Source organism: Amyelois transitella, chromosome 23, assembly GCF_032362555.1.
Source record: "Amyelois transitella isolate CPQ chromosome 23, ilAmyTran1.1, whole genome shotgun sequence".
In the NCBI taxonomy this organism is placed as follows: domain Eukaryota; kingdom Metazoa; phylum Arthropoda; class Insecta; order Lepidoptera; family Pyralidae; genus Amyelois; species Amyelois transitella.
The window spans coordinates 2,500,355-2,514,165 of NC_083526.1; the positions used below are offsets into that span (position 1 = coordinate 2,500,355).

General features: G+C 33.9%; 2 protein-coding genes across 7 annotated transcripts in view; one reads left to right on the plus strand and one right to left on the minus strand.

Moving 5' to 3' along the window:
* LOC106133036 (protein phosphatase PP2A 55 kDa regulatory subunit) overlaps nucleotides 1-13,811 on the minus strand; it is a 38,136-nt gene that overhangs the window by 16,375 nt on the left and 7,950 nt on the right. For 2 of the 4 annotated variants that reach the window (XM_013332626.2, XM_013332625.2), the window contains exons 2-3: nucleotides 5,716-5,874; nucleotides 717-871 (exon numbers count right to left, since the gene is read on the minus strand). In XM_013332626.2, coding sequence (XP_013188080.1) covers nucleotides 717-871; nucleotides 5,716-5,854 — 294 coding nt within the window. In that variant the 5' untranslated portion in view covers nucleotides 5,855-5,874. Of the gene's footprint in view, nucleotides 1-716; nucleotides 872-3,660; nucleotides 3,941-5,715; nucleotides 5,875-13,811 lie in introns of those variants that run through there. The other 2 variants (XM_013332628.2, XM_013332627.2) reach the window with 2 other exon arrangements.
* Nucleotides 4,916-11,263, plus strand: LOC106133037 (uncharacterized). 3 transcript variants are annotated; one of them, XM_013332630.2, is made up of 3 exons: nucleotides 4,916-5,253; nucleotides 10,124-10,169; nucleotides 11,017-11,263. In XM_013332630.2, exons 1-3 carry the CDS (start codon nucleotides 5,230-5,232, stop codon nucleotides 11,175-11,177), a joined length of 231 nt encoding a protein of 76 aa, XP_013188084.1. In that variant the 5' UTR covers nucleotides 4,916-5,229; the 3' UTR covers nucleotides 11,178-11,263. The 3 variants fall into 3 exon arrangements, with proteins under 3 accessions (XP_013188084.1, XP_060806922.1, XP_060806920.1); XM_060950939.1 differs by lacking the exon at nucleotides 4,916-5,253 and adding an exon at nucleotides 6,557-7,102; XM_060950937.1 differs by lacking the exon at nucleotides 4,916-5,253 and adding an exon at nucleotides 7,019-7,416.

The window sequence follows — 13,811 nt, forward strand, 5'->3', positions numbered from 1 at the left end:
TACATTGATGTTTTCACATTCTTCAGTTCGGCAGCATAGAAATCTGGATTGTCTTTGAAGAAGACAATCCAGATTTCTTCTTCCAACCATTATTGCGTCCACTTTTGGTAGCTTTCGACTGTCAGCTTTCGCGGAATTGGTTTCCATTATTAAATACCTATGTTATCTGACTTATCCTGAGTGATCAAACACTTATAAAATCTTGAAAAATAATAGCGAACACTAAGGAACGGTATGATCCACAGTCTGTTTATGGATAATTGACGTCATAATAGAAATAGCCAATCACGTTCGTTTTTAGTCACGTGACAGCTGCATATAAAAACCTAATTTTCTTAGACGGATTTTGTTTAAATAATGCAATATTTTTATCTCGCGTTATTACAAATCGCTCCAAAAAAATTATATTAAGACTGATGACATAAAAGAAATGTATATTTTTAATACAGTCAAATAGCCTATTCCCCCCCATTACAAAGCTTCATACATACATACCTACGTCTATATCCTTTACTGAGTAGACAGAGCCAACAGTTTCTAAAAGACTGATAGGCCACAGTCAGGTGTACGGCTTTATGATAGGATTGAGATTCAAATAGAGACGCGTAACTAGAAAAAACTTGCAGAAAGCTCAAGTTTATAGCTTTTCCCTTGATTGACTTTTACAATCTGCACGGGAACAGAGCTGTCACAGACTATATTTTTTCAAAGCTTACCTGAAATATAACAACTCTGCCGCCTTTATCTCCTGTCGCGAGAAGTTCTCCATCATGGTTGAACTCTACGCACGATATGAGGTCGGCCTCTGTGACGTCATCTTCCAAAGTGCCCTTCACCTGACTAAAACACCACGTCGTCTCGCCACCATTGCCTGAAAGTGTACAAGTCCCATATTTGAATTAGAAAGTAATAAAAAAAGTATGAGAAAAAGAATTATTAGTAGAGTCTCAAGTTTAATCGTGGGTAAAAACAATATTTCGGAATTAACATAAATTTTTTTAGTCAGATGTTTACATACATATATTTATAATGTATTTTGTATGTATTTTATGTATCTTGTATGTATTTATGTATTTTGTTTGTAAGGTATGTATTTTGCAGTATGCATGTGCACTTTATCACACCACCAACTCAAAGTTTTCAGTTTGGTCAGCTGGTAGACTGATAGAGAATGCCAAACGGCATCAAGTCCGCCCTTTGTACATTTTTTCTGCAATAGTTTAAAATAAATAAATATTTTTAAATATGTAATTGGTCAAATTTTGGTTAACACCATATTTTTATGTGAGCATATTTTCTTGTGTATATAGAAAGCGGCGACTAAAAAAGCCTACACACTAGGACAAAAGCCCTTCTAAGTATATCTATTTCAACATTTCATGTTTTGTCTCATAATTCTTCTATTTTATGTGACAAGTTAAGCCTGCTGGGCTATTTTTAGTTACGAACAAAAAGACACTTGTAATCTTTTGTTTTATCATAGATTTAGATAATAAAGATAAAATATTGAACTAGAATATTAGAAACAAAATATTACTTCATGCATTTTTTAATGAAGTAAGTTAGGTACCTAGTGAAATGTAGGAACTAAATCAATATTGAAAAATATATCAAAATTTTAAGAAATAATATTGGCACTAGGACTGTGGTTCTATGATGTGTGTTAAAATTAACAAAAGGTAACTAGTGAAACTTCAAAAGGTACATTTATGAAAACTAGAAAATATAAAAATGTATTATTTCAAAAATTAAAAAAGAATGCCCGAGTTTTTTCATTTGCAAATGCACATCATATCAGAGGTAATTTGTATATAAAGAGTTTTAATTATGCAAAAGCTGACAGTATATTAATAATAATCATGCCATTATCAAAAGAGTTGGAAAATAAAATTACCTACCTTGTAAAGTTAGTAACAACCTAATTAAAAAGAAATATAGTAATAAAAGTTTTTTAAAAGACGAAAATATTATTCCCAATCTTAGCACCCGCAACGGTCATAAAAAATAAATTCATTTTAGTTCAAGGGTTTCTTAACTTATTTGCAGTATCTTAAAAAAAAAATACTTAAAGTAAAACCTTAGAATTCTACTGATTTGTTTTTTGTTGCATCACAATTTAAGAGTAAAATTTAAAAAACAATCCAATTACTAGCAAAACCTAAGTTCTGCAGCAGTGGCAACAATATAAAATTTGCAAAACAAATGATGTTCCGATTCATACGTACAATCACAGACTGTATTCCAATGCAAACGGCAAGAATTGTGTCTCCAATTAGCAAAATTATCTTGAATTCGGATCCGGTGATTTGAATACCATGGCACTTCCCGTTTCTTTAGCATTCTAACATTTATCCGCTAAATTGAGAACCAATTAACATTGTAAATTCAAAATTAGAACTAACATGCACATGTTTCCACAAACAGGTCTGCATTAGGAATGATGACAAAAAGCCCTTTAGGAACCTGTTTTTTATTAGTGAATAGTAACTTTATACTTCTGAATAAAGAACAAGGAAATTTAATATCCCATATTATGCCTGGCTTGGTTGAAACAATGACAAAAGGAACAAAAGATTCTATACATGGTGATTTAAAATAAAGAGACCAAAGATTATATAAATACAGGCATAATGTTGTGAGCTCACTTGACAAACATCTATAGATAAAACTAGACAGATTGTAATTCTCTGCTAAATTGACCTATAAAATAAATTAACTTTATTGCTGCATCAAAGTTTATCAATATGTCTTTAATATATTGTAAATAAGTCAAATGAAAGGAACATTTTTGAAATAGAATTAAACAGCTCTAATCTAATGCAAACTGAGATATTGATAACAAAAAGATACAGAGTACTACAGAGGCCCTATGACTTGATTAGAGGATTGCATTTTTATTATGTAAACTTTTTGAACGATTTTATCCAATGAAATGATTCCTCTTTATACTACATGAATAATTGTATTATTCTTACAGTTTATGTTCAAGAATTGAGATAACTATATTATACTTTTTCTTTCATCATCATTGTCATTCTCAAGTTGATATTTAGACATTTTAAACAACATTCACATTATTTTTTGTAAGAGGTTGTAAGTTAAAGTACTATTTAAAGTAAATGCCTAAAGTACTGTTTTGAATACTGTTTACAAAATGACAAGCAGCTTGACCAAAAGTGCAATGTTAAATATGACAAGTTGTGAACGTTACAACAAAAGTGCCTACCTACAAAAAAAATGTTGCACCTGCTTCTAACCTCATTTTATGCAATATTCCTTACATAATGATATTCAAACGCGAAATATATAAGAAATCTTCTGCAAACACACTGCTGTAAGCAAATATCTACGTCAATCGTTTATTACAACGAAGGCGACCTTCATAATCAACAATTGCAATCATCTGATATCACAAAAACATTGCGAATGATATTCGCCCGCATTCGTAAGGAATATAAATCATTACCAAGAATAATTAATACCAGGAGACCGTTGCGAGAGCTCTTTATTAGCCAATTTATCAGTGTAACTTAGAAATCACCGAGCAAAAGGTTAAATGTATCGGCGTAAGTGATACCCAAACACTTCAAATACAAGCGATCACAGTATGTAAACACTAAATACTGTTAACCACACTATAGACAATAACATTGCATTTACCGTCTGAGTTCGAACGATAAAACATCTTCGAAATATTGCGATTCCCAAATCCGATTTCGCCCTTGACTAGCGGGCGCTAAAAGTCACCACTTACCGGCCATGACAAAGCCCAGCACAAAAACTTTAAGAAGTTCGATAGTTTTAGTTCACAATCACTTCAGTGTTTTGCTAAAACATGACACAGATTTCCCGATGAAAATAGATTAAAATCATTTCAACATTACATCGGTAAAAAGCAATGGCGCTCAGAAATACATACAAATAATTACTGCAGGGTTCGGTGTTGCCACCGAAAAATACAAAATCTACCATAGAAATTCTGCATCTGCCAACGCTGCTATAGGAAAAGGAGTGTAATGTTATAATGGATTCAATTATGTACTGTACCAAAATTTGAAGTGTAGTTTATTGCTTATCGTCTAATACTTTAAATTGTTCTCCTATCCAAGTGATCTATAATTATTAAAGAAATTTACTCAGAAAGAAGATAAATTACAAGCAATGCCTATCATTAAGCAATATATTTTCTAACATTTGTTAACTAGCTTTTATCTATAGAGTAAAGCGAAATAAAGGTTTCCAGTTGTGCTCTAAGAGTTGTACCCTCCGATGCGGAAAATGAAATCAGTTAGATTCATACATTCGGAGCTGCCTTACTAATCAAAAGTGCATAATTCCTCAAACGTCAATAAGGCAAACATCTAATCTCTCTTCATTCTTTCGTTTTATTAAGGAGAAAGTAAAGAACAATAAGTCAGAAATGCCCTATTAACTATCATGAATAGACGCACAGGGAGCTATCCACTAACGTTAATAAAGGATCATATTATATCGCAACAGGGCTTTTAAAAATGTATGCAAACTGGATTTAAAATACGTGTTTTTTCACGTTTGTTTTATTTACTGTTTAGAGATCGAGGGCGAACCAAACGGTTTTGCGGATACAATTATACAGACGACAGAAATTCTAAAAATCACATTTTGAGCTTCTGCTGGTCTTAAAATACAGATCCGGTATGGAATTTTTTCCAATGTCTTTCAAATACAGACTTAGGACAGTTGCTATTTTATTAAATGTAGAGATTACCATTCTACCATTTAGTAGGATTTTTGTTTACATATAGCAACACTGAACCATGAAATGTCAAAAATGACGTTATTTATCCCGCAAACAAAAACGCTTGACAAATAAATGCGCAGAATGTGCTGCCATCTTTTGAAACAATGTTAAAACATGGACGTGTTTTGCGTCTCTTTAGTTTAGAAAGATATTTTTTTTTATTTGATAAGTTTGATAAAATAATTTCTAATTAAATTGACTTCTTTAATAGTTTGGTTTTAAATAAATGAACTGTAGTTATTGCTGAATATTATATAAGTACCTAATCACAACAATGGCATTTGTTTGATATTTTTGATGGCGGTTGTTTTGAAGTTTCGACAGTGTCAATGCAAGCTTTGTTTTGTTGATCAAGCGCAATTATAAAAATAAATCTAATTTTATATCAAACTAATTTCAGTTTACTAATTTTTTACAGGATTAAGTGCTATATACTGCAACATTCGAAAATGAGTGCGGATATGTATGACAGTGTTAGTAAATTTTTATCACTTCTATCTATTCTCTTCATCCCTACCGTAAAGGCAATAGGCACAGGCTAAGACTTGTATATGATATTGTTTTTAATCTTAATTTACATTTAAAATCACTTGCGTTGTTAACGAACAGACAACACATAGCCGAAACTAGTGAGGCTTAATTATTTCTACGTGATTAGGGGGATAACGGGTAAGTTCAAAGTTGCTGGCAAATGCAAGTAGGTACCTTACTAGGTAAATATTTCTTAGTGCACTGGCTAACTTTTGGCTTAGTGGTCTTGTCTATAAAATAAATGTGTCAATAGTTTGTTGAAATAGTGTCAGTAGAAATAGCATTCGGAAGTGTGGTCTGCACATACTCAGTAGATTTACCTATGCGTTACAGAACTCCCGGGGCCGACACAAGGTCCTTTTAGAATGTTAATTACCGGACGTGTAATTTTCCCCCGCTCTTACCACTTTTGTTCCCGTGGTCGAAAATGATGCTCAGCTTCTGAAGGCTGTTTTGGCGAGCTTCGGCAAACAGCCTCCTTTTGGTCTTCGGCGAGGGCTGCGTGGCCAACGGAGACACCACCATGGTTGTAGTAGCCATCATCTTATTGCCCCATCACCAACCTATTAACAAAATAATTGCATAAGTCCAGTTTCATTTTTACAACTTGACTTTCTAAGTCTCTGTGTTATTTAGTCCGTAACTGTACTTTTTTTTTAAACATTTGTACCCTGGGCCAGCTAACTCTCTCATTTTTTTATTGCTTTCACAACTGTGCTTCTAGGTTTGATCCCATGATGCCCTCAAAATGGCAATAAGGGCGCACGGATGCAATTAGGAATTAGGTGCCAGGAATCCCACATTCTCCCAGGTGCAGATAAAAACGATACAACCTCTTCGATAGCAAAAAAAGTTCCCCTTTTCGTTTATTTTTTCTCTTTCCATGTTGAAAAGCAGCTTTTTTTAAACTGACAACGCTGCTTCATGGAATAACAGCATTTTTTTTGGTTTGTTAGTCATCGGGGCTATTTAACGGAACCGAAAGGATAGGGAGAAGGAAAAAAGGAAAAAATATTTCAAGACTTTTTTTTTTCAAAAATTTAATTTTATCTATCGACAATGTAAATACATACCTTTTTAACTGTGTAATTCTATGTGAGAGGGGAAAAATAAAGATTTATTATTATTATACCTAAATTTGATATCTCTTCCAAAATTTGATATAAAAAATCTATCTTGGGTCTTGATTATTTTGCCTCTTTTCGTCTCGTTGTTCTACCATATATCTCTAACACGAATGTAATTATTATGTTACATTTGACGTCAATACGTGACGCGAAATACCAGTCTAAGTTAATGTCTCTAGTAAACAATAGGTATCACAACTAATGTTTTCATGGGAAAAAACGATTCGTGCATGTTTTTACCTCGAACATTTGTCGTCCTCTATGTTTTCAGTGCAATTTCCTCTCGATGTATAAGCGATTTCGTGAATATTATTTGTCGGCATATTAGAACGGTGGGAACAGTGATTATTAAAAAAGAACAACGTATAAAGTGGTTAAAATGTGAAGTGTTAGAAACATATATTATCCACTTAAAGTACCTAGTATGATTCTCGCGACTGTTTATAGCCCTATCCAATGACAGCAGTGTATTAAACATTAACTATACATTATATTAAATCAAATTTTGCAAATAACAGAAGGCTATTGAACTTGGTCCTTCGATCCGGATCGTCTTGACCCATATTTCCTGAAGAACAGTGGTGATTTAATGAGACGCATTGTTTGCCAGACGTCTGACATTGAGTTGATCGATCACATATCTTGGGAAAGTTCCGAAGAAATTGTAATCTTTATTTATGGATCCACTGGTGTCGTGTTTCATGATTGGATAAGATTTGAAACATTATGGGAATAAGAGATAACCGCCGAGTCTGAAATCAGTTTAGAGTTCAGTGAGCCCTTCTTCGCAAAGACCAGGGAATCTCCCCGATTTTGTTATATTTCCTTGTTTTTTTAGCCAAAATAAACCATCATCATGGGACAACTAAAATGCCAAGAAAGTGGGTTATGTCCGCAGAGAATATCGCTCACATTTCGTCCATTACAGTTCATTGTCACCCGGTACTCTTGCACGGAGATATGTTTCAAATCGGACGAGTGAATATTTTATTTATTTGTTTATTTTTTATTGTAACATTAACTAACAGTTACCATTGGGTCACGTAGAGAATCTCTGTGTGGGGTGATAATAAATAATGTATAATAAACAAACTATATTATAAATACCATAAACCTATTCACATTAGATTGCCTAAAGGGCATTACTATAAATGCGGGAAATTTTTAAGCGAAGACATGGATTTATAGTTTTAATAATACAGACAGAGTCTATTACCTCATGAAAAATATCTATGTATACACCCACTGAGACGTGCTAATGTTCTGACCTGCATGTCACAAAACTAACACAAAAAATTCGGTGTTTTCATTACTGCCTTCGGTACAGTTTTTTATAATCAATCTATTCAGGATATTCATCTACCCGCTCTATCATTAAGCCAAGCAGCTGAACGAGGCTTTTGAGTATTTTCAAGACTGTTAGCTCTGTCTACCCCGCAAGGGATATAAACGTGATTATATATATGTATGTATGCTCGCTCTTATACTCGCCCATTGTGTCCTCTAAATATGGACTAATCGTTTAGTGTCATAATAAAACTGTATTTGAGGTAAATTATACTATTAACTACGGTGAAAGTTAAAGCTGGTTTTATATCCCTCATAAGGTGACCTATTTTATCAGTTTGGTGAAAAAATCGAGCATATTGTGCTCATATCATTGATAAAACCACGATAGGTACATAATAATCCTGCACATAATGTAGGTATAAATGGTATAATCCTGTGTTTTAAATGCAACGATTACTATAATTACTACGATTTATTTTTATTCTCTTTCTTTTTCAATTAATCGTTATTATTTTCAAAATGTTGAATTTATGGTTTAACGTATGTTTGTATCCAATTATTGTCTCTACATCCTACATATACAATATATATCCTACAACCAGCAACAACCCAAATATATGTATTTGTTTGAGTGTTGTATCTGTCTGTAGGTACTTTTAATTAGTTCATTTATTTCTGTATTATTGTGTGCTTGCAACAGTGTATGACATCAATTGGAACCGACTAAAACTGACTTATACTGATTTATATTGATTCCTTTGTTAGTTAAGAATGATACCTATGTATGATAGATATACATATGTAGAATTCTTGAGTACAGTTTAAAACAATTATAAAAAAGTGTATAGGAAATCTATCTAACGCGCGAACAAGCAATGGCTTCAGTATACCTACACCTTAACAGCCAAATGTTACAAATATGTAGTATCTATCAAGGGTCAGGTCAAGAGTACCCGAAACCACTGAGCTTGCATGAAGAGAGTTATGAATGTAGATGAAGCGAAGGAAGTATGCAGAGATCATGGCAAGTCGAAATATGTAGTCTCTGCCTATCCCTCCGGGAAAGAGGCGTGATTTTATGTATGTATTTTATGTATAGTATCTATCATATTGTTGTAGGTAGGTACTTAATTATTTTGCAACTGTATTATTAGTATTTGATTGTTAATCAATCAATAAATACTAAATGAATTGTTGTCTTTTCACAATAAGTTGTTTCTTATTGTGAAAAGACAACAATTCATTTAAACTATCAGTTTAGAGTCACGATGGCAAAAAGTTACCGAGATCAAATCTCATCGGCCATTTCCAATCTGCTCAGAAAAAAAAATGGTTGACACATAAATAATGTTTTTTTTCGCCACCAGACGTCGTGGATACTATCTACCTATGAGATTTTCATGGTTTAGTAATTGGCCATAAATACTTACATAGACACACTGTGGACAGTAAATAACGCGTATCATGAGTAAAATGAAAGGGAGTGGTTTTATTTCCTGTATCAAAGCAAACATTGGCTCGGTACACAATTGTTTTGGGTGTGGTTAGTTGTCCATTGTCGTTTGATCACGACGCGGAAACCATCTTTTGTTTTTTTACGACCTACGAAAAAACATCGCACCTCTCTCCCTTATAGTAGAAATAGTCAAAGACTATGTCCATATTTTTACGTCAGATCTTTGCATAAGTACTTCTTTCGCTTCATTCGTATTCATTACTTTAATTGTAATCCCTAAACAAAAGAACACCTATCAGAAAAAGTAAAGAATGAATGACCAATATTTAGCACATTTTTATCATTTACGGAGAAGACAGAGCCAACAGTCTTGAAAATACCACGTCATAAAACACCTAAAGAAGGCACCAAACCTTTAATATTTCGCAAATATTTTCAGACAAAGAAAGGTGAAAAGGTTTCCAAGTATTCCTTTTGTTATATAACGAAACCTTTATACAAATATACATCCGCTACAAAGGGCTCAGTATCTAAATAATAAGATTTTCCCTTGTTAAAATATCTTGTATTTCTAAACCCTATAATGGCTTTGAAGTTCAATATGAGGGTTAAACGTGGACCTTGACTTCTTATAATTTAACTTTACTTATTATATAAATTATTAAATATAACATATTATAATATTACTAAAAGCTATCGAAATTCAATTTCATTTTACTATTTTGATTTTTTCATAAAATATACCTACCCACAATATTCAAATTTTCATTCCGGACCCAAGGTTCCCTTGAACGACAACCCTAGGGGTGCTATGAGAACTTTAATACAGACACTTGGCACCCCCAGGCCAAATCTTTACAACAATATACCAGTGGTATCACAAGTTAAATTTTTGTCGTAATGAAAACTTTAGAATCAGTGCGTATTTTTTTATTTCAGAAATCTGACGACCAACTAACAAAAGAACGAGGGATATGCATGGAGAGTAAGTACTCTTATTTTGTTCATGATTGAAAAATATCAACCTCCCATGTAACCTATAAAGAGATAGGCTTATAAACTTGGTTATTTTAGGCGATGGGCTAGCATCCTGTCACTAATTGAATCTCAATTCTATCGTTAAGCCAAACAGCTGAACGTGGCATATCAGTCTTAAGACTGTTGGATTTGTCTACCTCGCAAGGGATAAAGACGTGATAATATATATGTATGTGATATGTAACCTATAGGTATGCGGGATGGTACACTGATGGGCTACGACTAATACTTATCTACTGTAGTAAGAGTAGTGATGATTCATGCTCGGCCATCACCACAACCAAAGAAAAGACCTTCCGAATACCCATTTATATTAGACGCACCGACCACATTACCGTACTCACTCCTGGATTATGATGGAAGGCGAAAGACCTTGGCCCTTCCCTATGGAATACGAGACCGGGACAAATGCCGAGAGTATGATTAAATTATGAACGCACAGAAAAATTTGAATGAAAAATACAATATAACCACTTTTATAAGTTACACCATGTTACACCGATACCTGCGCAGAAGTCTAATTTTTGTATGGCGTAAAAATATTTGAGCGGTAGAGCCTATAGGAGCGCGCCATTCGAACTTGCAAACTGGAAATCTCCGCCATTGTACATTTACATTTTGTTTTTGCATTTTAAGTTTAATGTACTTGTAATAAAGTCGTTTTATTATTGAGTTTTTATTCGGTTTAATTATACGGTAACCTACCGTATAATTGAACCGATATATGCTTTGGACATATTCGACCGAATATGTCCAAAGCATATAAAAGTGTACCTAAGTCCTAATGATTTCAGCCAACTGTGATGTTCGTAAATACTTCAACGTCCTGAGGGAATGCCAGAAACGGCTGGAGAAGAAGCCGTACACTGCGGAGACCTGTCACCAAGAGACTGTGGACCTCATCGAAGCCATCGACCATTGCGTCGCTGATAAGGCGTTCGTCAAGTTCGCTTGATACTGATCCTTTAATGGATCAAGACTGGCAATTTGAATCTCGAAGCAGAATCTATGGTTTTAATTAAAAAAGTGAATGGTTTTTAATATTTGTTTTATTGGTGTATTTTGCCCTGATTGGTACTTGGTATTAATGTTTGATCAAGAGGAAATTTATTTTTATTCTACACCTTTCGTAAACCATTATCATAAGCAAATAAAGATTCTATTCTATTTCTTTGGGACAAGCCTTGTGACACAATCTGAGAGATGGATCTCTTAGGCCTTGCGACCTATCAGACATTCAGGGGTGATTGAAATTCAGGTATTTATAGAGATGTGGTTTGAGATCCATTCTGCCCTGTCAGCGGGAGATCCTAACACAGCTTGAATCAAAATTTGCCTATTTACTTTTGTCCTGATAAGGAATCTATGAAAATGTGAGGAAATATCATTAGCTGCAATTCGGAAGCCAGAAGAATTGGAATGAAAGTTTAAAAAAATATTTTATTGGAGCATATATCATCTCCGACATAATCCCAGGAGAATTGGTAACCGTAATCATGTCCTACTCCATGAATGGAGTGGGCATTATGAATTAGCCCTGATTTACAAACTTCATGGGCACCAATGCGTCAAAACTTATAAGAAAGTAAGGATCCCATCAATCTACGACGGCTAATTGAACTTTTGACTGATGACTCAAGTTGAGCCGATGGCATACAACTAATTACAGCGTGGCATCATGGTACCGAGTATCTTTAATTGAATGAGTCTGTATCATCAGAATTAATATTATTTTTACACTTTTTTAGTAGACTAGCTTTTGGCATAGCTTCTTTTGCGTAAAGTAGTCCTAAATCATATAATGTTCAAAAGTATGGCAAGAGTTAATAAGATTTATCAATATAGGAATTAATATCTATAATACTTATATATAAAAATACGAAGAAGAAATTTAAATTTAATTTGGGGATTTTTAAGACAAGAATTAATAGCCACTATGAGCTTGCATACACCCTGCCTTAGGCCTCATCTTACATACCACCAAGCGGATTGAGGTGAAACGCACTCAAATCTATTCTAAAAAAAATATTATTATTAGGAGGCTTCGATAAGAGAGGCATTCCTGTGAGAACTGAAATTAACGTTATACCTACGCGGGGTAGAGCCGGTCATTTAGCTGAATTCTCTTTCGGCTATCTAGGAAACTTGCTTTCATGTCATTATATGGGAATTGTCTTTTAGCGAAAAGGTAATTCTGATAGAGATTCGGATAATGCTATCCTTCTTATAAGATTGTGTAACAGTAAAAAACACAGTAATAAATAAATAAAGTCAGCCTCGCTCCGCATTTCCCCGGTCTCATACGACCCATTATCCTTGAGATGAGGATGCCGGGCGATCCTCGACGCTCATAAAAAATAAGGGCAGAATCTAGAAAGAAGGTTTTTCTTAGGTTTCATCTTTATCTAGAATAAATAATTTTGCATTGGAAAAAGGCACACGAAGATTTATGTTTTTTTTTTGCAACGAATAAACTGAATAACTATTGTACTGCCACGTATCTACTTTTTCCTGTATATTCCCACGGAAGCCAAGCCCTGCGCAATAGCTTTGTTTTCGTACAAAAAATAATGGTTTAATCAAAATTCATTGACCTTGTTTTTTGTACAAATATTTTTGGACTTCTAAAAAGTTTTTATTAATTACAAATTTTTATACTGGCTCAGTGGATTCCGGTAATATTAAAGGGCCTAATGAAAACCAAATGAAAAAAGAAGGATACTTCAGCAGGGGAGAAGCGAATTACTTCTAGTTGATGATTTTAAGTTCGTGCCATTCGGATTTAAATGAATAAGGCAGACAAACCTACGGGCAGGTAGTAAATAATATTAACCAAGCAGTGACGTCTGTTACACCGTCACGTGCCATAAATTATAATGTTAACGTAATCAAAAACAGGTTTATCTGACCGAAGTATCTGACCCGCTCCTGACATTTCATTTATGAACGCAATAAGATAGACTGGATCCGTAGAATTTTCCAAACTCGTGTCCGAATATCTTGTCTTTTTTTTAAGGTTGTATATTTCAACTCGTAATATTACGTTAAATCATCCAGTTTACTGAATAATTAAGGCTAAGTTTACTAAATGATCTAAGCATGTTACAAATGAACAAAATACTAGCAGCTTCGCCCGTGGTACCGTAGCAATAGGTATAATGTCATGGTGGTTCACTATTTCCGAGGATTAATCCCTACAAACAAACAAGCAATCAATTTAAATTACAAACCTTTACCGCTCTTTTCAAAATGAGTATAGGTACCTACCTAAGTTTTCAATACGAAATGTTACTTAGAAGTGGCATTTGGCATCATTTTTCTTTCTTAAAGAATGCAAAAAAAAAATACTTCTAGTTAGAATACAACCAATTTGCACGATATTAAGAATAAGATACGATTTAAGAGTAGAATATAATTTGAGCTGGACCATAGCGTCTCAGCGATAAATCGTTTGATAATAAAAGTGGACGTTTTGCTGGACAATAGCGTGTCCGCGATAAATCGTAAATCGTTTAACCTTGTAGCTTCCTGATGAGAGCCCGACCTCGCACCAAGGAAGGTGAAGGTCAAGAACGCGTGCGCAATGAGG

What these genes read in the sequence shown, in the direction of transcription:
- LOC106133037 (XM_060950937.1), top strand. Translation starts at nt 7,309, where the DNA reads ATGCCAAGAAAGTGGGTTATGTCCGCAGAGAATATCGCTCACATTTCG. An exon ending in ATATGTTTCAAATCGGACGA is followed by an intron (nt 7,417 to 10,123) that starts GTGAATATTTTA and finishes TTTTTATTTCAG; the next exon opens with AAATCTGACGACCAACTAAC. An exon ending in ACGAGGGATATGCATGGAGA is followed by an intron (nt 10,170 to 11,016) that starts GTAAGTACTCTT and finishes TAATGATTTCAG; the next exon opens with CCAACTGTGATGTTCGTAAA.